This window comes from Anomaloglossus baeobatrachus, chromosome 1 (genome assembly GCF_048569485.1).
Source record: "Anomaloglossus baeobatrachus isolate aAnoBae1 chromosome 1, aAnoBae1.hap1, whole genome shotgun sequence".
NCBI lineage: Eukaryota > Metazoa > Chordata > Amphibia > Anura > Aromobatidae > Anomaloglossus > Anomaloglossus baeobatrachus.
Genome location: NC_134353.1, coordinates 650975558 through 650994445, shown reverse-complemented (window position 1 = coordinate 650994445; position 18888 = coordinate 650975558). Strand labels below are relative to the sequence as shown.

General features: G+C 44.5%; 1 protein-coding gene across 3 annotated transcripts in view; it reads left to right on the top strand.

The window, feature by feature from the left end:
• Positions 1–18278, top strand: part of METTL17 (methyltransferase like 17) — a 144374-nt gene extending 126096 nt beyond the window's left edge. For all 3 annotated transcript variants that reach the window (XM_075319920.1, XM_075319921.1, XM_075319922.1), the window contains 3 exons: positions 2075–2167; positions 2259–2446; positions 17831–18278. In XM_075319920.1, the coding sequence (XP_075176035.1) occupies positions 2075–2167; positions 2259–2446; positions 17831–17933 (384 nt within the window). In that variant the 3' untranslated portion in view covers positions 17934–18278. The remainder of the gene's footprint in view (positions 1–2074; positions 2168–2258; positions 2447–17830) is intronic.
• The last annotated feature ends 610 nt before the right edge of the window (positions 18279–18888 follow it).

Below are 18888 nucleotides of genomic sequence, written 5' to 3'. Positions count from 1 at the left end.
GACACTGGTAACTAAAGTAAACATCGGGTATGGTTACCCGATGTTTACCTTAGTTACCAGCGCACACCGCTTAGCGCTGGCTCTCTGCACTCGTAGCCACAGCACACATCTGGTTAATAAGCAAACCTTTGCTTATTAACCCGATGTGTCCTCCGGCTACGTGTGCAGACCAGGGAGCCGGCACTGGCAGCGTGAGAGCTGCAGACGCTGGTAACGAAGATAAATATCGGGTAACCACCTTGGTTACCCGATGTTTACCTTGGTTACAGCTTACCGCAGGCTGTCAGACGCCGGCTCCTGCTCCCTGCACATTCAGGATTGTTGCTCTCTCGCTGTCACACACAGCGATGTGTGTTTATCAGCGGGAGAGCAACAATAAAAAAACGAACCAGGGCTGTGTGTAACGAGCAGCGATTTCACAGCAGGGGCCAGATCGCTGCTCAGTGTCACACACAGCGAGATCGCTAATGAGGTCACTGCTGCGTCACAAAAACCGTGACTCAGCAGCGATCTCAGTAGCGATCTCGCTGTGTGTGAAGTACCCCTAAGGCTGGGTTCACACATAGCGACAGCGACAACGACGTCGCTGTTACGTCACCATTTTCTGTGACGTAACAGCGACCTTGTAAGTCGCTGTTATGATCGCTGCTTAGCTGTCAAATAAAGCGACGCAGCAGCGATCATAACGTCGCTACATGTGCAGAGAGCAGGGAGCCGCGCACACTGCTTAGCGCTGGCTCCTTGCTCTCCTAGCTACAGTACACATCGGGTTAATTAACCCGATGTGTACTGCAGCTACATGTGCAGAGAGCAGGGAGCCGCGCACACTGCTTAGCGCTGGCTCCTTGCTCTCCTAGCTACAGTACACATCGGGTTAATTAACCCGATGTGTACTGCAGCTACATGTGCAGAGAGCAGGGAGCCGCGCACACTGCTTAGCGCTGGCTCCTTGCTCTCCTAGCTACAGTACACATCGGGTTAATTAACCCGATGTGTACTGCAGCTACATGTGCAGAGAGCAGGGAGCCGCGCACACTGCTTAGCGCTGGCTCCTTGCTCTCCTAGCTACAGTACACATCGGGTTAATTAACCCGATGTGTACTGCAGCTACATGTGCAGAGAGCAGGGAGCCGCGCACACTGCTTAGCGCTGGCTCCTTGCTCTCCTAGCTACAGTACACATCGGGTTAATTACCCGATGTGTTCTGCAGCTAAATGTGCAGAGAGCAGGAGCCGGAACTGGCAGCGAGAGCGGCGGGGGCTGGTAACGAAGGTAAATATCGGGTAACCAGGGAAAGGGCTTCCCTTGGTTACCCGATGTTTATCTTGGTTACAGCTTACCGTAGCTGCCAGATGCCGGCTCCTGCTCCCTGCTCGCTTCATTTCGTCGCTCTCTCGCTGTCACACACAGCGATGTGTGCGTCACAGCGGGAGAGCGCCTTTGAAGAAAACGAACCAGGGCTATGTGTAACGAGCAGCGATCTCACAGCAGGGGCCAGATCGCTGCTCAGTGTCACATACAGCGAGATCGCTAATGAGGTCACTGTTGCGTCACCAAAACCGTGACGTAGCAGCGATTTCGGTAGCGATCTCGCTATGTGTGAAGCAGCCCTAAGTGCGATGGTACCTTTACTGAGACCCACTAATGATAAAGATAACAGGCTTAAGCTAACATTGCAGGTAAACAAAAAAAGACTGTGAGATAACAGACACAGGGTTGAAGTCTCTGTTTCAAGTATTGCAACATGCTGTCTTCAGATTACATTGCAGAAACCTGCTGACAGAGTCCCTTTAAAGGGTACTTTACATGCTGTGACATCGCTAGCGATCTCATTAGCGATGTGAAATTCTAGATCGCAAGTGCGATCTTTCGGGATCGCACATAGGTCATTTTACGCATGTGTGATCTCGAAAGATCGCACTTGCGATCTAGAATTTCACATCGCTAACGAGATCGCTAGCGATGTCGCAGCATGTAAAGTACCCTTAAGTCCTGATCTTCTGCATTTATAAAAGATCTGTGTTTATTCTCAAAAGAAATATATGTAGTAAGAGCTTTTTTTTTTCATTACCAGTGCCCTCATCAACTTGAATGTCCGAAACTTGCTGGAAGCTCCCAAATACCCTGTAATTTTGTACAAAAATATGAACCACTGAAATTTAGCTGGGTGAGAATAACACATTCTGTCCTTTTTTTGGGTTATGTTACTTTATTTTTCTTACTCTTGCCTGCTTTTATATGTTCTTTGTACATGACAGAATTCATCTGTGAGCTCTGAGAAGTTTTCCTTCTTAATATTCTCACGTGGCCCTGTTGGTGAAAATGACAAGCATTGGCCTCGCGTGGTTGGACCGGTGCTGCTCAGGCCACGCCATGTCCACTGTAACACGTGCTGCTCGGATGGGAAATTACACCATGATGCCATCACAGCCAAAAAACATGGAAAGTATGTTTATCAAATTACACCTTGATATGACCATAGATTTAAAGATTTCTCCGATTCTTCATTATTGAGTTCATTGGGAAAATGTCATTTTTAGATGCGAAAGAGGAGACAATAGCGCAATGAGGCCATGACTCTGTACACCCAAAAAGTGTACAGTGTACACAATTATTAGAAATCGTGTGTTGTTGCTCACCACGATAATATGAAAAAAAGCCAAGCAACTGGTGTAACCAAAATGTGTGAAGACAAATAATAAAATATAACTTTTAATAATCACAGATTGAAATATTTTACACACACAACATAAATGGTTGTAAAACCAACCAATAATTACAGCACAAGGAGCTGATGTTATTCAAAGCTCCCACTGTATACACAGAGGACAATAACCATAAGAGAATCTGGTCCCAAAAAAATTCTCTCCCTGTGTACACAAGTATGATTTTCCAAAATTACATCAATTGTATCCAACTGATGTCTATAAGTGTCTACGATAATCATAATCTAAAACACCTAACAGTGTTAAGAAATGTCAACAAAACATGCATATGGTCATAAAACACTGAGGTGATATAAATCAAAATAAGACGTGTTGTCTAGTGGGAAAGGGGGGGGGGGGGCAAAACAACAGCCTCACAATACCCCTCAAAGGCAACAATCTGACCTTATACGCTTCTGGGCCTCCCGACGCGTTTCGTAAATAGCTTAATCATCAGGGGACTCTGGTCAAGAAAGCGAAAGATTCAGAGTAGTAAGGACCTCCACCATAGTATGTCCGGGCATAACATAGCGCTATGTTATGCCCGGACATACTATGGTGGAGGTCCGTACTATCACATTCTGGCGTACACACTTATAGACATCGATTGGATACAATTGATGTAATTTTGGAAAATCATACTTGTGTACACAGTGGGAGAATTTTTTTGGGACCAGGTTCTCTTACTGTTATTGTCCTCTGTGTATACAGTGGGAGCTTTGCATAACATCAGCTCCTTGTGTTGTAATTATTGGTTGGTTTTACATCAATTTATGTTGTGTGTGTAAAATATTTTAATCTGTGATTATTAAAAGTTATATTTTATTATTTGTCTTCACACATTTTGGTTACACCAGTTGCTTGGCTTTTTTCATACAGTGAAGACAACCACATGGCTGCTCCAGTGCTTGAGAAATCAAAATTGCTGCCATTAGAAGGTGGGGTTAAAATCTGTGCTCCCATTGAATTAAGACTAAAAACAATTCCTGTAAAGTGATTCATTCAACGCGTTTTGGAGTGATTATCCTGAAGGAGTTTCTATGTCAAAACATTTCAAAATCACTTTCTAGGATTTGTTTTCAGTCTTCCTTCAACAGCAGCGCGGATTTTAACCCACGTTCTATTGGTAGCAAAATGTCATAGTTAGCCACTTATAAATGTTGATATAATATAGTTGATATGGTATGTCAGATTTGAGTAACTTTAAAAATAAATTACTTTACTGTTCCTGCAGTGGTTCCAGCCTCAGTAAGTATAGTATTTAAAAGCTGTATTCACTTTGTCGTGGGCTACTGTTGGAAATAGTCAACAACCTTCAGCACTGCAGTATAAGGCCTCATTCAGACGTCCGTTTTTCACCTACATCTCTATCTGTCGCTCACATACACATTATAGTCTAAGGAGCCGAATGTCCGCAAAAAAAATTGGGGAGATGTATCTACTTTTGATCCACGTCACAAATCAATATTGCCCCTTTTAGTCTATGAAAATCACAGACAGCACACAGATGACCATCAGTGGGCAGTCTGTGACTGAGAAAAAAAAAACCTTAAAAAATTATTTTAATGATTGTTATTTAAAATCTTTCCAAATGTTCACTCTCAAATAATATGTTGAATGTGTCAGAGCTGAGGCTAACTATCCCTAGTGGACCCTATAAACGGTCAGCCTACCTTACACAGAGGTTGGCACCCTAAACATTTGTCATTGTGCGATGAATATCTCTGGACACCCAAATATCATCCTATACTAGAAATACATACACAAAATGTTCCCCGAGTTAATGACTATATGATTGACAATGACCAGTAAATAAACCATCAATATCAAAGTACGGTATGTAAATCTGTGTAATAGTGCATCACACCTTAAAGAGTGGAAATATAGAGGCATCAATATTCATAATAGCAGGAGCACTAATAGAAAAATAATACTCATCTTAGACAAATCTTCAATACTTCTAATTGGTCCCCTACATCCTTATTTCTTGTTCCAATGTGTTTCCCCCCACATTTTGGGGTTCATCAAGGGACCCATGAAAATAGAGGTCCTACATGAGCAGGAGCAACTGACTCCCTTTGACTAAAGGAATAAGGGCTGCTTCTCACTTGCAAGTTTCTCGCAGTAGAGCAATGCGAGGAAAACTCGCATTGGAATCAGACACATGTTAGTGAATGATTCAGCTCGCATTTGCGATTTTTTTTTCTCAGTCCAAATCGGACTGAGAAAAAAATCGCAGCATGCTGCTTTTTTTGCGAGTTTCTACTGCGAGTCTCTCCAATGTAAGTCTAGGGGAACGTGTAAATAATCGGATGTCACGGGACGGCACTCACACCATCCTAGTGACATGCGATTTTCTAAATACATTTCTCGCATGTTTCCTAAAACACTGGAAACGAGCGATGTCTCACAATGTCTGTCAATCACTATTCTCTTTCAGTCGGTCTCTCCCTCTCGGTCTCTATTCTCTCTCTGTCGGTCTGTCACTATCTCTGTCCCTCTCTCACAGTCTGTCGGTCATTTTCCCCTCCTCTCTCATACTCACCGTTCCCCGATCCCCGGCGCTGCACGGCATTCACACTGCTCCAGCGGCTTTTAGTATTTTGAAAAAGCCGGCCGCTCATTAAACAATCTCGTTTTCCCTGTTTTCCCCGCCCACAGGCGCCTATGATTGGTTGCAGTGAGACACGCCCCCACGCTGAGTGACAGGTGTCTCACTGCAACCAATCACAGCAGCTGGTGGGCGTGTCTATACTGTGCAGTGAAATAAATAATTAAATAATTTAAAAAACGGCGTGCGGTCCCCCCAATTTTAATACCAGCCAGATAAAGCCATACGGCTGAAGGCTGGTATTCTCAGGATGGGGAGCTCCACGTTATGGGGAGCCCCCCAGCCTAACAATATCAGTCAGCAGCCGCCCAGAATTGCCGCATACATTAGATGCGACAGTTCTGTGACTGTACCCGGCTCTTCCCGATTTACCCTGGTGCGTTGGCAAATCGGGGTAATAAGGAGTTATTGGCAGCCCATAGCTGCCACTAAATCCTAGATTAATCATGTCAGGCGTCTACACGAGATACCTTGCATGATTAATCTGTAAGTTACAGTAAATAAACACACACCTGAAAAAATCATTTATTAGAAATAAAAACACTAACAAATTCCCTGGTTCACCAAATTTAATAAGCCCCAAAAAGCCCTCCATGTCCAGCGTAATCCAGGATGGTCCAGCGTCGCTTCCAGCTCTGCTGCATGAAGGTGACCGGAGCTGCAGAAGACACCGCCGCTCCTGTCAGCTCCATGCAGCAACTGAGGTGAGTAGCGCGATCAGCTGAGCTGTCACTGAGGTTACCCGCTGTCACTGGATACAGCGGTGGCCGCGGGTAACCTCAGTGACATCGCTGATCGCGCGGCTGTCTTCAGTTGCTGCATGGAGCTGTCAGGAGTGGCGGTGTCTTCTGCAGCTCCAGTCACCTTCATGCAGCAGAGCTGGAAGCGACGCTGGACCATCTTGGTTTACGCCGGACATGGAGGGCTTTTTGGGGCTTATTAAATTGGTGAACCAGTGAATTTGTTAGTGTTTTTTATTTCTAATAAATGATTTTTTCAGGTGAGTGTGTGTGTGTTTATTTACTGTAACTTACAGATTAATCATGGAAGGTATCTCGGGGAGACGCCTGACATGATTAATCTAGGAGTTATTGGCAGCTATGGGCTGCCAATAACTCCTTATTACCCCGATTGCCAACGCACCAGGGCAAATCGGGAAGAGCCGGGTACAGTCCCAGAACTGTCGCATCTAATGTATGCGGCAATTCTGGGCGGCTGCTGACTGATATTGTTAGGCTGGGGGGCTCCCCATAACATGGAGCTCCCCATCCTGAGAATATCAGCCTTCAGCCATATGGCTTTATCTGGCTGGTATTAAAATTGGGGGGACCGCATGCCGTTTTTTTTTAATTATTTAATTATTTATTTCACTGCACCGTATAGACACACCCACCGGCTGCTGTGATTGGGTGCAGTGAGACACCTGTCACTCAGCGTGGGGGCGTGTCTCACTCCAACCAATCATAGGCGCCTGTGGGCTGGGAAAGCAGGGAATACGAGATTGTTTAATGAGCGGCCGGCTTTTTCAAAATAGTTAAAGCCGCCGGAGCAGTGTGAACGCTGTGCAGCTCCGGGGATCGGGGAACAGTGAGTATGAGAGAGAGCTGCTAAATTCAGTTCACCCAAGTTCATTCTGATCGTGCGGCTCTGTCTGTGTCTGCTGTCATCTGCCATTCAGCTCTGCTACATGGCTGTCTGTGTCTCCTGTCAGCGGCCATGTAGCAGAGCTGAATGGCAGATGACATAGTAAAAAATACGCATTGCACACGCATTACACACGCTAGTAAAATCATTAATTTATTCAGAAAAAGCATCGCACTTGCGTTGCACTCGGACCTAACGTGAACTAAAATCAGCCGAGTTTTTTTCAGCCAACTCGGACCGATTTTACTCGCATAGATGTGTTTCCAGCCTAATTGTGATATTAATGCAGAAGGCTGCTGCCATTTTATTTGGGCGATATGTAGCACATACATGCTCTCCAGAGACATCACATCCTCTTCAAACCGGAAATGACGCTGCATACGCGTGCCCTGAAGTTTAGATCCAAAAAATCTTTATCCATAATGATAGGGTAAATGCCAACAACTAGGGATCTCAACTTTGATGATCCTAACAGAGCTTGCTGAGCAAGGAGGTAGAAGTTTGGGACCTTAAGCCCAGGAGCGCAAAAAATGCCACCTAAGGGGAACATTGATATTTTTTCCAAAGCTGGTAATGGTATAGATTTGGGGTTAATTTTTCAGAATTCTTCCAATACGGCCTTAATTTGTCACATGTTGAAAGAAGGGTGATATTAGTGTGTCCAGGCATAGTCATAGTCACCATGTCAAATTTTCAGGGTGCCAATCTCTGCATTAGGTAGGTTGACAGTTTATAGGGTCTTCAAGGGATAGTTAGCGTCACCATTGGCACATCTACACACTATTTTAATATTTGAGTGTGGTCATTTTGAAAGATAGGAATTAAAACTACATTTTTAAGGGTTTTTCTCTTTTTCTTGGTCTTAAAAATAAGCGGACCCCACGTACTCATTTTCTTGTTGGTTTTTTTTTCGCCATGTGTGACTAACATTGTAATGGGTAGGACAAGCTTTGCAAGTTTGTTGTTTTGGTTTTTTTTTCATACATGAACAACACTGACGAAAACACTGATGGAAAAAACTGACACACTGATGAAACACTGATGGGAAAAACTAATAGAAAAAACTGACACACTGACGAAACACTGATGGAAAACCTTGACACTGACGAAACACTGATGGAAAACCTTGACACTGACGAAACACTGATGGAAAAAACTGACACATTAATCAAACAATGATTGGAAAAACTGACACTGATGGGAAAACGATTGGAAAAAACTGACACACTGATCAAACACTGATGGAAAAACTAATGGAAAAAACTGACACACTAAACAGACACCAATGGGAAAAACTGATGGAAAAAAACTGACACACTGATCAAACAATAATGGGAAAAACTGATGGAAAAAAACTGACACACTGATCAAACACTGCTTGAAAAAACTGACACATTAATCAAACAATGATGGGAAAAACTGATAGAAAAACTGACACTGATGGGAAAAACTGATGGAAAAAACTGACACACTGATCAAACACTGAAGGGAAAAACTGAAGGGAAAAACTGACACTGATGAAACACTGATGGAAAAAACTGACACATTTCTCAAACACTGATGAAATACTGATGGGCAAAATTGACACATTGATCAAACATTGATGAAACACTGACGGGAAAAACTGACACACTGATTAAACTCCTATTCAAAACCTTGACCCAGCCTGTTTTTATGCATATGCTAAAATTCACGGACTCCTGAATGAGGCTTAAAGGGGGCTTTACACGGTAGCGATATCGCTAGCAATTTCTAGCGATAGCGACCATGTAAGAACCCGCCCCCGTCGCGCATGCGATTGTTTGTGATCGCTGCCGTAGCGAACATTATCGCTACGGCAGCGTCACACATACTTACCTGGTCGGCGGCATCGCTGTGACTGCCGAACAATCCCTCCTTCAAGGGGGAGGGACGTTCGGCATCACAGCGACGTCACCGCGACGTCACTAAGCGGCCGGCCAATCAAAGCGGGGGGCGGAGATGAGCAGGACGTAACATCCCGCCCACCTCCTTCCTTCCTCATTGCGGCCGGCGGCAGGTAAGGAGACGTTCCTCGCCCATGCGGTGTCACACATAGCGATGTGTGCTGCCGCATGAGCGATGAACCACAACGCTAAACAACCCTTACCGATTTTTGACTTTGGGACGACCTCTCCATGGTGAACGATTTTCACCATTTTTGAGGTCGCCTAAGGTCGCTGGTAAGTATTACACGCTGCGATATCGTTAATGACGCCGGATGTGCGTCACTAACAACTTGACCCCGGCGACCAAACATTAACGATATCGTAGCGTGTAAAGCCCCCTTTAATGTTAGTTTTTATAAGGTTACGCTCCCACGAATAGTATCCGTTAAGTTTTAAATGTTGCAGAATTTCTGCTCCATCTCAGCACCTTAGCTTACTTGTGTTTTTTTTATCGTATTTTTGACTCTTTTTGGCGTGTCATCCTTTAAATAAAGCCGTTTTGTTTTTGAAACTTCCGCTGTGTAAATGCACCAAAAACACATATGTGTTTTTTACCTGTGGAATTTCCGCATCTAATGCAAGTCTATTTGGAAATTCCGCACAAAAGATTTAGCGTACCCGCAAGAAAAATTAACATGCTGCGGCTTGGAAAAACTCTCCGCAGGTCAGTTTACCCAGCGTAAAATAGAAGCACAGTGGACATGAGATTTCTATTCATCCCATTCACTTTGCTTGTACTGTAAAATGCTGCGTTTTTGACACAGAGAAGATATGCATCGTCTAAAAACACAAGTAAAACTCATCTTGGGTACGTACCCTAACAATTCGTTAAAGAGTATCTGTCACTACAGCTAGTCAATAAATTGCAGAAATGCTGCTATACTATTCATTAAAGGGGTGGTCTAGGTTTGACACAAAAGTTTTCAGTCACTCTATGAATCCTCACAGAGCGTGCATAGCCTGAGCTGTCAAGATTCTCCGGTGCCCGGTCATGTGACCACAAATATGCGATATGCACACTTCCAATCACATTTCGACTAGACATGTGTGACGTTGCTCAATTCACTTGCATTGATTTAGACCGCACATGTCTAGTTGGACTGTGCTACGAGTATGCAACACTGTGCCAATCATGTGGTATCCTATCGCTATCCATTTTTCACTTGAAGAATCTTGTAGAAGAAGCTTGTATAAGTGCATCTCAATAAATTAGAATATTGTCAAAAAGTTAATTTATTTCAGTAATTCAATACATAAATGAAAACCCATAAATTATATAAAGTCATTACACACCGAGAGATCTATTTCAGGTGTTTATTTCTGTTAATGTTGATGATTCTGGCTTACAGCCAATGAAAACCCAAAAGTCATTATCTCAGAACATTAGAATATTATATAAGATCAACTAAAAAAATTATTTTAAAGTCAGAAATGTTGGTGTAATGAAAAGTATGTGCAGTAAATGTCCTCAATACTTGGGCTCCTTTTGCATGAATTACTGCATCAATGCAGCGTGGTATGGAGGCGATCAGCCTGTGGCACTGCTGAGCTGTTGTCTGCATTGTTGGGTCTGGTTTCTCTCATCTTCCTCTTGACAATACCCAATAGATTCTCTATGGGGTTTAGGTCAGGCGAGTTTGCTAGCCAATCAAGCACAGTGATACTGTGGTTATTAAACCAGGTATTCATACTTTTGGCAGTGTGGACAGGTGATATGTCCTGCTGGAAAATAAAATTTCCATCTCCAGAAAGCTTGTCGGTAGAGGGAAGCATAAAGTGCTCTAAAATTTCCTGGTAGACGGCTGCACTGACTTTGGTCTTGATAAAACACAGTGGACCTACATCAGCAGATAACATGGCTCCACAAACCATCACTGATTGTGGAAACTTCACACTAGACCTCAAGCAGCTTGGATTGGGGCCTCTCCACTCTTCCTCCAGACTCTGGGACCTTGATTTCCAAATGAAATGCAAAATTTACTGTCATCTGAAAACAACACATTGGACCACTGAGCAACAGTCCAGCTCTTTTGCTCCTTGGCCCAGGTAATATGCTTCTGGCATTGTCTATTGGTCATGAGTGGCTTGACACAAGGAATGCAACAGTTGTAGCCCATGTCCTGGATATGTTGTGTGTGGTGGCTATTAAAGCATTGACTCCAGCAGCAGTCCACTCCTTGTGAATCTACACAAAATTTTTAAATGGCCGTTTCATAACAATCCTATCAAGGATGCAGTTATCCCAGTGACTTGTGCACCTTTTTCTACCACACTTTTTTTTACCTTCCACTCAACTTTCCATTAATATGCTTGGATACAGCACACAGCACAGCCAGCTTCTTTTGCAATGACCGTTTGTGGCTTCCCCTCCTTGTGGAGTGTGTCAATGACTGCCTTCTCGACATCTGTCAAGTCAACAGTCTTCCCCATGATTGTCACACACCAATTTACAAAAGTTGAACCAAACACAAAGGAGTAAAATATTTAATCATTATTATGAAACAAATTAAATTAAAAGATGTGGTGTAATACCAGAAAAAGTGCACTAGGTGGCATACCAGTACAGCAGGAGAAAGGAGGATTGGTTAGAATATATCAAATACAAAGCCAGTGAAATATAGAGTAGGTCAAAGTCCATAGCAAATGCATTAAAGGGGTGGTTCACCCATTTTTTTTATTTTCTGTAGGAGTTCTACTTACCTTTCTAGGCATTTTCTCCATTGTCTTCTGTTTCCAGTTCTGGCACTGAGCGGTGCTATCCTGCACGCTCAGTGCCGGTCACATGACCCCCTGGAGCTGTGGCCGCCAGCATCCTCTGACGTCCCGGCATTTCCGGGCTCTCAAACAAGACGGGTACGTCAGAGGAGGCTGGCACCACTCAGATTGAGTGACAGGGCTGTGGGCGGTGACTACCGCACATCACAGCCCAGTATCGAGGGGAGGATCCGGAGGACGTCAGTGTGGAGCCGGCGTCCTGCAGATGGTGTGGCACGGGGCGCCAGTGTGCAGTACAGGGGGGGGGGTTCTTCAGCTGAATCCCCCCCTGCACGTAAGTATGTGCTCACACTGTCCACCCGCCCGCTCTGCTGCGATGTCAGGAGAGCGGCCGGTGTCGGGCAGTGTGATCATCTGCTCCTCCCAGCAGCAAGACACTGACAGGCATGTCACCGCTGTGCTCTGCCATCTGTCCTGCTGCATGGGACCAACTGTCTGCACTCTGTCACCTGCACCACAAGTCACAGAGTGGAGACAGTTGGTGACAGAGCACCTCTGCCCCCCCCGTTCTTTCCCCACTCTCCTCTCTCCCCCCACTCTTCTCCCCCTCCCCTCTTCCCCCTCTTCTCTGCCCCCCTCTTATCCCTCTCTCCTCTCCCCTCTCTTTTCCCTCGCTCTCTTCCCCCCTCGCTCTCTTTTCCTCCCCCCGCACTCTCTTTTCCTCCCCCCGCACTCTCTTTTCCTCCCCCCCGCGCTCTCTTTTCCTCCCCCCCTCGCTCTCTTTTCCTCCCCCCCTCGCTCTCTTTTCCTCCCCCCTCTCGCTCTCTTTTCATCCCCCCCTCGCTCTCTCTCTTTTCCCTCACTCTCTCCTGGCATGGTCAGTACAGAAATCTCTCCATCGTGGAGGGGTGAGAGGGAGTAATAAACATGGAGTCCCTACTGTGTCTGTGTATTTATTTCTAATAAAGTATTTTTCTCTGTGTGGTCTTTTTTTTTTTTTTTTTTTTAAACCCTTTATTGGAGATTCTTAATGGCCAGGTCAAACTTGGCCTGACATTAAGAATCTCGGGCTTTATACCAGCTGGTAAAACATAGCTGGTATTAACCCCTTATTACCCAGCGTGCCACCTGCCACCAGGGCCACTGGAAGAGTTGGATACAGCGCCAGAAGATGGCGCTTCTATGAAAGCGCCATTTTCTGGGGCGGCTGTGGACTGCAATTCGCAGCGGGGGGCCCAGAAAGTTTGGGCACCCTTCACTGCGGATTCCAATCCCCAGCTGCCTAGTTGTACCTGGCTGGACTCAAAAATTTGGCGAAGCCCATGTCATTTTTTTTTTTTTTAATTATTTCATGAAATTCATGAAATAAAAAAAAAAAAAAGGGCTTCTCTATATTTTTGGTTTCCAGCCGGGTACAAATAGGCAGCTGGGGGTTGGGGGCAGCCCGTAGCTGCCTGCTGTACATGGCTAGCATACAAAAATATGGCGAAGCCCACGTCATTTTTTTTAAAAAAGTTTTCAGGCAAAAACCTTTATAAAAAAAAAATGCTTCCCTGCATTTCTATTGCCAGTGAAAGTAACACCAAGCAGCGGGGGCTAGCAGCCAGTAGCTGCTTGGGTTACCCTTAGCAATAGAAAATGCAGTGGGAGCCCACAAACAATGTGATTTTTTGTTTGTTTTTTTTTTTTTTTGTAGTGAATTTTTAAAAAAAAAATCGACATGGGCTTCGCCCATCGAGCACCAGAGCATTTTACTGCTCAATTCATCCCAAGTAATCAGATGACTCCAGTGTCGGCCGATTACTTGTTCTGTGTCCCCCTGCATCCATTGCAGCGTGTACGGGCTGTGAGGTCAGCGGAGTTCAGTCCAGCACTGGAGTCAGCTGATCTGAACTCAGCTGAACTCCAGCCTGCACACGCTGCGATGGATGCAGGGGGACACAAAACAAGTAAGGTCTAAGCCACATGGCGAGAAAAACAGTGCGAGTGGAGTGCGATAAAACATCGCATTCCACTCGGACCAATATTAGCCTGTGTGTCAGCACACATGAGTGATTATTTTCTCCGCCCTAATTGGACCGAGAAAACAATCGCAGCATGCTACAACTGTAATGCAAGACTCTCTCTTTTACCCATTCAAGTGTATGTGGTGAGAGAAAAATCGCACTGCACTTGCGGTACATCGGTGGACTACGGAGGAGAGAGGGAGAGAAATCCCTCCCACCACTCCTCAGTGTTGGCCCACCCCTCGAGTGGCGGACCGCCCCCCGCAGCTGAGGTCTGCTCGCACAGTCGGACCTCAGTCGCAGGGACACACGCATGACACTCAGCTCTGCTGTACTGAGCGTGAGCAGAGTGTAATGCGAGGGGATCGCAGTAATCCCCGTGTGGCCCCAGCCTGATCGGCCGACACTTGAGTCAGCTGATCTGAACTCAGCTGAACTCCTGTACACACAGTCCGCACACACAGCCCGCACACGGTCACATGTGATCGGCAGCAGGCAGCGACTGCTGTTAAGACTACATTCACATGACCGTTCCGTTTTTGCGGGCCACAAAAAACAGTCCTTTTGTTTCACGGATGCATCCTAGTGGCATCCGTGTGACATCTGCGTGCCTTCCGGGTTTTTTTGCGGACCGCAAAAAACGGAAGCAGCAAGAAAGATAAATAGATGAGTAGATATAGAGATGGATAGATAGATAGAGGGATGAATGAATGAATAGAGGGCTGGATAGATAGATAGATAGACAGATAAGAAATACATATATAATGTCTTACCCCCTGCATATTCTAAGCTGGCACCCTTTTGTGACTGTCATGTGGCACTAAGGTGCTTAGTCTTGTATTTAGCCAAAAAATAAATAAATAAAAAAAAAATGACATGCGGTCCCCCTATCTTTTGTAGCCAGCTAGGGTAAAGCAAACGGCTGCAGCCTGCAAACCACAGCTGGCAGCTTCACCTTGGCTGGTAATCCAAAACAGAGGCCCCCCCACACTGTTATTTTAAATTAACTAAATAATTTAAAACAAAAAACACGGGGTTCCCCGAAATTGGATCACCAGCCAAGGTAAAGCGGACAGCTGTGGTCTGGTATTCTCAGACTAGGGAGGTTCACCGTTATTGGACACTCCCCAGCCTAAAAATAGCAGGCTGCAGCCGCCCCAGAAGTAGCGCATCCATTAGATGTGCCAGTCTCGCGCCAGCTCATCCCGTTGCCCTGGTGCGGTGGCAAACGGGGTAATATATGGGGTTAATACCAGATGTGTAATGTCACCTGGCATCAAGCCCTGGAGTTAGTGATGTCAGGCGTGTATCAGATACCCGACATCACCAACCCAGGCAGTAATAAAAAAAAAAAAAAAAAATAGACAACAAACACATTTTTATTTGAAAAAACACTCCCCAACACATTCCCTCTTTCACCAATTTATTAGAAATAAAAACAAATCCAGGTCTGGTGTAATACAAGGGGGTCCCACGATGATCCATACCATAGTCAATGTCCCAGTCAATGAAGAACAGAATGTTCCCTATTTGCTGGGAGAGCCGTACAGTGACCTGAGCTAACATCAATAGGTCAGCCCATGTCACTGCAGGGCATGACGAGTGCTGCTATCAGGAGGTTAGCGAGGTATATTACCTGCGATGATCGCTGAAGTCCTGACAGCAGCGCTGTCACCGAGTTCAATGACCGCCGCCTTCACAAACAAAGTATCGCGAGCGACCCGTGACGTTACGACTAGTCATAGTCTCGGGTCGACAGCGAGAGGTGATGTGACAAGCGGCGGGCATAGAAGGCAGTGACGACCGCTGACGTCAGGAGGGCAGGACTTCATCACCGTATGTAATGAACTTACTAATCTCCTGACGGTAGTGCTTGTCATCCCCGCGGCTGCTGACACTGCAGTGCGGGCCGCTGCTGACACTGCTGAGCGGGCAGCCGCGGGGCTGGAGCGGGACACTGACTGCACGGGCACCCAACGGAAGTCACATGGAAGTGCTTCCGTGTTGCTTCCGGGAATTTTGCGGACCCATTGACTTGTATTGAGTCACGGTTCGTTATTACGGAACAGAATAGGACATGTTCCATAATAACGGAGCGGACATACGGCATCCGATGTGGGTTTTTTTTGTAGGATCGGATGCACATGGAAGTGCTACCGTGTACCATCCGATCCTACACAAAAGACATTGAAAAGATAATCCTGTCTGTGGGGCCGCAAAAAAACAGGAACTGACCAGGACAAACGGAACGGTCATGTGAATGAGCCCACCTGCAGCCATTGCAGCGTGTGCGGGCTGTGAGATCAGGAGTCAGCTGACTCCAGCGCCGGACGATAAATTTTGTGTCCCGCTGCAGAAGGATCCGGTAAAATAACGGTTGCATGCGTTGCACATTTAATCCACAGGATCCGGTCATATGCGGTTTGCGGATGATATGGACGACACACAGACTAGGCAAGAGGGGAAAAAAGCAATCTCATCACACTGTCACTTTTTTTTCCCCAATTATTTTTTTCACATGTTGCGCCGGCTAATAATCATAATTTCTGTGTACACACACACACACTCACTCACACACTCACTCACAGACACACACACACACTCACACACACTCACAAACACTCACAAAAACACACACACACACACTCACACTCACACACAAACACTCACAAACACACACACACTCACACACACTTTCTTCCCCTGGTTGTGTGCAGAGCTGGCAGCTTCGGATGTCTCTGTGTGATTTCTCTCATCCACACAGGGAAGAGGCAGGGAGGAGGCTTTGGGTGGAGATCTGAGGGGGGGGTGTTAGATAAGCTAGACACCGCCCTAGAGCCACAAAGAATTCTGGAACTTCTAGGAACTGAACACAGGAAGTCAGAGGAGAGATTAACCCCATCAGAGCTGGAGCCAGCAATGAGCATGTGCTGCTAGTGCACAATAAAACCTAATTTTGCTGAAAAAACATAATAGATTTGTTGAGGGGCACATATTAGCAAGATTTATCAGAAAAAAAAAATCAGTTTTGGTAACTGGACAACTTCTTTAAGGACACTGTGATAGACATACATCAAAGTATAGGCATGGCACCAAGTCCCTACCTACATTTAGGCGATAACCACAGTTCCCTGACGAAGGCTATCGCTGAAACGTACATAGGGACTTGGCGCCATTCCAGCGGGAGTTAACGTTTCCAGGTTAGTTGAACCTCTGTTTACCTTAATGCCTATACTTCGATGTATGCCACCTTGTGCACTTTTTCTGGTATTACACCCCATCTGTTAATTTAATTAGTTTCATAATAAAGATGATATATTTTACTCTTTTGTATTTGGTTCAACTTTTGTAAATTGGATGTGTGTATTGCGCTGTGAACCAATATATCCCTGGCTGTTTCTGAGTAGTAGGTGGTGGGAATACACAATGTAATATGAGACCACTATATATATATATGCATATATACAGTATGTGTGTGTTCCTCTACTCAGCACATTGGCTGAAATTTGGTATATATTTTATTTCCCCTCCCCACCATGATTGTGTAGCTTACTGAACCAGACTAAGGGACCATTTTAAACGCTTAGGAAGCCTTTGCAGGTGTTTTGTGGTAATTATTTTAAGTTTTTGAGATAATGATTTTTGTGTTTTCATTGGCTGTAAGCCATAATCATCAACATTAACAGAAATAAACACTTGAAATGGATCACTGTGTTTGTAATGACTCTGTATAATGTGTTTCCTTTTTTGTATTGAATTACTGAAATAAATCAACTTTTGATGATATTCTAATTTATTGAGATGCACTTGTACATATTGATCCTTTTTTCCCTTTTTTCCTTACACAGCTGGTAAAAGCAGACACATGGATCAAAAAACTAATCAAATAAAGGATACTGACCAAAATCGATCCATTTTTCTTGCATGCAAATTAAGTGACATACAAATGGGATCTAATATTGTTCTAGACATTGGTTTAAATTCAGACACGCTAGGTCGGAGATAATCTACACATAATACCGCTGTGTGCTTCTGTCCTCAGGCATCAGGGCTCTACCGGAAATGTATTACTAAGCTGTATGTAAAAAGTTGTGCATTTGTTTTGTATATGAAAATCCTTTAAGGAAATCTGCTTTAAAATGTATTAAAAAGGTGACATTTATGCTATTTCTATGTTCTTAGGGACCTCTACAGGTGTGCTAGAAAATGTGAGTGGGGGGACCGTCTGCCAGCAATGATTGCTAACTCCAGTCCTGATGAAACCGATAAAGACCCAGCTTCATAGCGAGTGGAACATTGACTCTGGGGGAATATCTGTGCCATAGAGAAACTGTGACCAATGGGATATACTATATTTTTAATACTGTGTCAACCTTTTCTATTTATTCTTGCTGAGAAAGTAATTGTTAATACTTCCCGACCATGAGCATCTCCACATACTGGACCATTCATGACCACTTATGGTCCTGGTGTTAGACGGTGATGAACTATATTCGGCTTTGTCATGCAGAACATATTAAAAATTCTAAAAAGCTCTGAATATCAAATTGTACGTGCTTGATGCAAATCTATAGAAAAATAATCTGTTCCTTCTCTGCTGTCACCAATAAAGTCATATTAGTAGCAATCATATTCTAGGATCATTTTTGCTTCTCTAATTTCTCTTTTCAGATATGCCTGGCCTCCGAATTATACATTTATTTGTAGTTTGTTATTAAAATAGCAGAGCAGTCCCTGGGCTATTAGTTCTTTAGAAAGGCCAAGATAGAGCAATAAAATCAACATCTTCATTGAATAAGCGTGGGCTGTGGAAAGTAATAAGTAGTAAGATGCAGCACTTAGGACTCATGCAGATGACCGTATTTTCGGTCCGAGTGCTGTCCCACAAAACATCAGATTGCACTTGGACGAATGTTATTTAATTAGTCAGTGATCGAGTGGTGCAAGGAAAAAAAAAATCACAGTATGCACCATTTCTACCAATGTAGATTTTTTTGCAAATGTATTAAACAAGAAGAACTGAAATATCACATGGGCATAAGTATTCAGACCCTTTGCTCAGACACTCATATCTAAGTCACATGCTGTCCATTACCTTGTGATCCTCCTTGAGATGATTCTACTCCTTCATTGGAGTCCAGCTGTGTTTAATTAAACTGATAGGACTTGATATGGAAAGGCACACACCTGCCTATATAAGACCTCACAGCTCACAGTGCATGTCAGACCAAATGAGAATC